The sequence below is a fragment of the Empidonax traillii genome, unplaced genomic scaffold (genome assembly GCF_003031625.1).
Source record: "Empidonax traillii isolate 1590-97213 ecotype Southwest subspecies unplaced genomic scaffold, ASM303162v1 scaffold126:size1624879, whole genome shotgun sequence".
In the NCBI taxonomy this organism is placed as follows: Eukaryota; Metazoa; Chordata; class Aves; order Passeriformes; family Tyrannidae; genus Empidonax; species Empidonax traillii.
Window position 1 is genome coordinate 1,618,923 of NW_020955319.1, and position 6,000 is coordinate 1,624,922.

The following is a 6,000-nucleotide window of genomic DNA, read 5'->3' on the forward strand; positions in this document are numbered from 1 at the left end:
TCAAAACTGATCTTGTAAAACACGGGGCACTTTCAGATAGATATCAAGCACCTGAAAAACTAATTCATTCAGTAAAGCTTCCAGGCTATTAGCAAACATTCACTCAACAAGGTTGATTCTCCCATATATAAATTCCAAAAAGTTTTTTTGGATAATCTCACATTCAATTTACTATTGGCTCCAGTCCTGCTTTACTTTAAGGGGATATTATTGCAGTTACCCAGGAATAGAAGTCTTTCTTTACACGCAAAATAAAGTACCATATTTTTCATGTATACCCTTATTAAAAAAACAACAAACAAACCACCAAGACTCAACAAGAGCATAAAATATCAAGTGTTCAAGTAAAAAAAAAAAAGACAGAATTATTGCAAAAACCTTTTTCCTCCTCTTGTCTGCCTAGTTTTGGTCTTGCACAACTGCTACCTTTGTGCAGTATTATCCAAAAATATAGACTATCTGCAGACTTTCTCTAGTTTTTAAAATACAGGTACTTTTAGAAGAGTGTGGGATATTTCAAATGCTGTTTTTACTCACAAAAGTACTAATCATTACACTGCCAGCAAGTTACATTTAGCACGTGAGGACTAATTCAAAGCAGGTGTGATACCAATTCATGGAATTGATATTCAGCTCTTGTTTCTACCTTGTTGCTCCACCATGTAACCGCCACGTGCAGTGAATAATCACAGCAGACTTTTGGGTCTGCCCAACTTTTCCATGTATCAAAGGCCTCAATAAGAGAACAGCCTTTCTGAGGGATGGCAAAGTCGATGATCATAGTGGTTCCTCCTGCTATAGCAGCCTGAAAACAAGAAAGTCAATATTTAGCAATCGGAGAGAGTGCAGATTTCCTCCCACCCTCTCCAACTCTCTGTGCAACAATTAATCTTGAGACACTGAAAAGCCAAAAGCCACTGAAGAGTTTCCCTGAGTGAAGTCTGTACTTGAGAAAATGATTGTGGAGATTAATTTCATCTGCTTTGAGAAAGATGTTCTCAAAAGGTATTCAGAAGAATCGTGGTGATTATCAGACTGAAAGGAAAAGCTTTCACACATGTACAATAACTTATCCTAGATTTTGAGATGAGCCTGTAGCATTCATGCACCACTGAGTTTCCTTAAGTGTGTGGAATCATAGAAAAAGAAGAGCACCAGAAGACCAAGGTCAGGTTCAGAAATGCTTCCTCAGAATCTATAACAAGCCTGTGTGACAGGGAATTATTAAGGTATAGATACACAATAAATAATAATAAAAAAAAAACCACAAAACCAATTCAGTTTGAACATACACTGTGAAAATCCCCAAACCCTTGTCTAACACCAAAAGGATTGTAAAAGTGTTTTAAAGTTATTTTTATTAGTGACAGGTTATCATTTAGTAAAATGCATAGTAGATTTTCAAATAGAATGAGGTGTTTACATCTTCAAATAAATATTTTCAAGTAATTAAATAAAGAAATAATCCCCCCTTACTTTATGAATGCAAGAGAATCAAAAAGCGAGCTCTGAACAATATCCCTTTGCACAACAGGTACAACAACTTCAGATCAAAATATACACAGTTCAAATTCATGCTATATTACTCTTCTGTTTTCTAGATTGATCAGTCTCTTCCCTCCTTTGGTTCAATTAGCACTCAGAAGCAAAATTGTAAATATGTCAGTATATTTTATAAAAAGAGACATTGAGAAAGTGAAATAAATATTTGAAAATCTGTGATGAGCTCAGCAAAACATTTTCTCCAAGTAAAGTTCTTCAAACTGTCAAATATTTTTCAACAAGACTGTCTTATTTGTTAAACAGGATTTAGAATTAAAGAATATTTGTAGCCTTCAAGAAAAAAAGATGTCATGGGTTCCACAGCTCTACTAAGTCTCTTTTTATCCTCAATGTCTTTTCTCCTCTCTTTGTAAAGAGAGGTGCCTTTACTTATTTAACTGAATGAGTAAATCTTAGCTAATCATTCCAGGATATTTTGCAATTGTTTTAACACAACTCTGTCTCCCTGAATTTCTTGCCAAAATATTTGTCAGATAATGACCTTCAGTGAATAGCTCTGAACACTTCCCACACTTTGACCTGGATTAAGAGGGTCCACAATATTTAACTTGATATCTGATCACTAAGCTGGATCTAGAATCTTCTTGTAGGCACCAAAGAGACTACCCAGACATTCAGTCTTGTATATGCAGTCTCTGCTTCGCAGCTTCCCTGTCCAGTATCTCAAAAAGTTATTAGAAAAAACTCAAAAAACAATTACTTTCTGCCTTCTGGCAAATCCCAGTTCTGCTGTGAGAGGAACAGGATATAACAAGCTCTCTGAAGGTGCTGGCAACCAGACGAGCCAAGCAGGGCAATGTGATCCCTTCTGTGAGCAAAGATTTCAGTCTTCACAGCAAAGCTTTTAGAAAATTGCCTTAAAATTTTTGGGTAGATCTGTATTTCAGCTATATGGAGATGATGCATAATACTGTTAATGTGAGGAACTGATACTCTATTCACATGCAGGGAATATAATGAGATCAGCTAAAAAGCTAAAAAAACCCCCAAAACTGCAAGTGTAAAACTGAGAGAAATTAGATAACTCCAGAAAGTTTATAGAACTGGACTTGCACTGAGAGACACAGTAAACTCCGAAGAGAGTGACAGAAGAAAAGTGTGTATTCCACTTTGCTAACAGAGGAGAAACGACAGATTACCACAGAAGGGCTCCAATGACAGTGGGGAATTAAACTGTTGTTTTAGTTAATCTTTGCTCAGAAAAGTATGAACCTTGATGCACGTACCAATGCACCTTGAGGGTAAATGCCTGCCTTTAACACTTGCCACCCTCAGCCAGATTAGTTTCTGAATGAACCCAAGTAACATACTAGTTGAAAGTAGACCTCTGTGTAGTCCAGCTTCTTATGACAATGTCCTGGTCAAGGGACAGTAACAATTGCCTGTGCTTGATTCACACTTTGCTCTCTCACTTAGAAGTAATGCCAAATAACCAGCAGACACATCTGAGAAAGCCCAGGTGCTCACACAGACACACATGTGTACCCACCTTGGTTCCAGTATAGAAGTCATCTTTTGACCTGCTACCCATGAAAGGGAACTCCATGTGTGTGTGAGTATCGATGCCTCCAGGGATCACCAGCTTGTTGGTTGCATCCAGCACAATGAGTCCAGTCGAGGGCTCTGGGTTCAAGTTTGGTCCCACCTGCTGCACCACTCCATCCTCCACATACACATCAGCCATCACAGAGAGGTCATCATTCACAACTTTTCCCCCCTTGATCAAAAGTTTCTGCTGAGCCTGTTTTTGGGGTGGCATGCCAGCCTAGAAGGTGAGAGGGAGGCCTCAACTTAGAAAGTTACTCTTGCCTGAGAGTATTTCCCTGCCCACCCTCCTCCCAGAGCAGCAGTTATCTCCAAATGGCCCTAAACACACATCACACCGTGCTCTTTAAATGGACATTGGAACTGCCCCCACTGCCCTTGGCTGCTCCACCTCCCACCTCCCGAGTGGCTCAGCGAGCCAGATGGGGGCAGAGCACTGGCACCAGGCCCTTTCTGCTCTGGACTCTGCCCAGGGAAAGGGAAGCCAGGCTTTCAGGAGGGTCTGGTGGGGTTCTCATGGCACATGCTCCAGCCTGCCCTATGCACCTGGGGGTTTGCAACATGCTGGGATGCTTTGAAAATGTGGCCATTCATCACTTTGTGATGCCTAAAGGCCACCCAAGCTCTTCACACTGACATTTGAGGAAACCAGGTGTGACCTGAGCTCTCTACAGAAGAGGCCAGGGAGCCCAAGGGTGACTTGAGGTCCCTACAGCCACATCCAGGGAGCCTGAGAGTCCTGCCTGTGCAGAGTGGCTGGCAGAGTGCAGCACTGTGGTGGTTTAAGGGTCACACTTTTCGCAGTCGAGACAGCAAGGTCCACTCTGGGGCCACCACCGGAGCACACTGTCCATTAGGAACTGCTCCCGAGCTGTTTCTCAGGAGACAAAAATTGGGACACACAGGCCTTGGGATCCAAACAGAGCTCCCCCCACCCCCACAATGCCACTACTGCCACTACAGCACTCTGGCCTGAGGGGGAAGTCACGGATATGTGCCAAGGTCCATGTGAAGATTTCAGTAGCAGATGCCTTGCTCCATCTGCCCCACCAGATGTGTGCTCCCACACCTCTGTTACCGCTGCCTGCACAACTGCCTTTGGCCCCATCCATACCTGGCAGCAGCCTCCTGGCTGTGCCAGCCCCTGGTGCCTCCCTACCCTACAGGAGCACTTCTGAGGGCAGGGGAAAGGGAAAGTCAGGCCTTCTGCAGTGGGTTTCACACAGGGCTGGTGTGACCTCAGTGAGGAGATGCACCTTATGGGTTTCAGAATATAGAGCCAGAAAAAGAGGTGGGAAAGTAAAATGAAGATAACTGGAAAATTAGCTAAAAGCTTGGTGAAGAGGAAAAGACCTGCTCTGTACCATCTCAGAGGCACAGTTTCTATGGAATTTTCTCACTTCTCCCCTAACCCTATGTTTGCATACTCAGCAGTGACACTGCTCAAGCATGTCCCTAAATCTGCTGAGCACCTGCAACTTCATCCCCTCACCTCTTCCAGTTCAATGACAATGGCATTAGCAGACAGAACATTGTCTCTCAGGGCTATGAGAGGGTGCACATATATGCTACCAAAAAGCCACTTTGACAAATGACATAAGATTTGGAAAAAATTCACCTTCTCATCAGCGTGTCACCTTTGTTCCTTGCATCATGATGGGTAGGAAAGCAGTACCATACATTTGCCTTTCTATCTGCTCATCCCAAAGCATCTTGTCTTACACCTCACCTTTGTGCAGTGGGACTAAGACCCACTGGGAGTCATTGCACCATACAAAACAGAAAAGGTCAAAACTCATTTGGAAAAGCAGAGGAGAGAGTGAGTGAAATGCCTCAATGCTCCTGAGGCAGCTGTGCAGTGCTGAACAGGCAGGAAATGGCAACATGCACCTACCATGTCTGCTGCATTTAAAACTGTTAAACAGACAAGGGTCAAGGTACTGCATTGGGAATTCAGGCTTCCTAATTACAGGCTCTCTGGCTCCCTAATTACAAAGGCATTGATGAGCCAGGAACAGTTCAGTTCCAACAATATGATTATTCAGATGAAGAGCTGGGGAATAAAGATGCAAGAAGGAAGTAAAACTAAGAGAGCAATTGCAAACATCAGAGAGTGAGGACAGAAGAGGTCCAGGTGGGCACCAGAATGGGGCTATAATCTAAAGCTCTGCTGCTGCTAAGGCAGTGAATCCACTTATCCCAACATGCAGATGGGCACCTGAATAGCTGGGCTGCCAGGGATCTGAACATGTCTCAGGTGCAAAAGTTTTACTTTGTATAAATGAAGTGACCTTTGTTAAATGAGGAAAGGGGGTAGCAAAGTCAGAGGTTTATTCGATCATGTGCAGTCGTGGGGTACAGCGGTCAAGTTCACATGCCCACCTCAATGAATATTTAATGATTTGATGGGGAACAGCCTCAACAAATTTGCAGTATATGATGACAAAGAGAGTTCACTCTGAAGCTGAAGTTTCAGCACCATCTCACTGTCTAAACTGCCAACTTAAAATAGTCACTTTCTTACCATTTTTCACTGGCCAACAAATACTTAATATTTTCTGTGGAAGGAGTTTCTACATGACAGACTTAGTCACCTCTGAGTATGCTCTTGGAATTGTGGCAGTGGTAAACTGTTCTTGATCAAATCCTTCTGCCAAATTGGGCAGAGGGAGATTTGAAGGCAGGTCAGAAGGCACATCGCAGCAGATCATGGTACGTACACCAGGATATTCAGTTCCCCTTTTGTGTTATGTAGCGCAGGAGAGAGCTGACACGACTTTGATACCTAAATGCATGAAGAGTAGCACAGCTCAAAAATCTTCCTATCTGTAACTTCATGCCCAACTCAGATCTGCAGAGCTGCCGACAAACTGGCACTGTAACAGAGTGTTA

At 42.9% G+C, this 6,000-nt stretch overlaps 1 protein-coding gene across 3 annotated transcripts in view; it reads right to left on the minus strand.

Moving 5' to 3' along the window:
- The window catches only part of DPYS (dihydropyrimidinase), a 29,364-nt gene extending 25,860 nt beyond the window's left edge, over positions 1–3,504 (minus strand). For 2 of the 3 annotated variants that reach the window (XM_027883395.1, XM_027883394.1), the window contains exons 1-2: positions 3,053–3,501; positions 647–805 (exon numbers count right to left, since the gene is read on the minus strand). In XM_027883395.1, the coding sequence (XP_027739196.1) occupies positions 647–805; positions 3,053–3,322 (429 nt within the window). In that variant the 5' untranslated portion in view covers positions 3,323–3,501. Of the gene's footprint in view, positions 1–646; positions 806–3,052 lie in introns of all 3 variants that reach the window. The other variant, XM_027883396.1, reaches the window with a different exon arrangement.
- Positions 3,505–6,000: the final 2,496 nt, after the last annotated feature.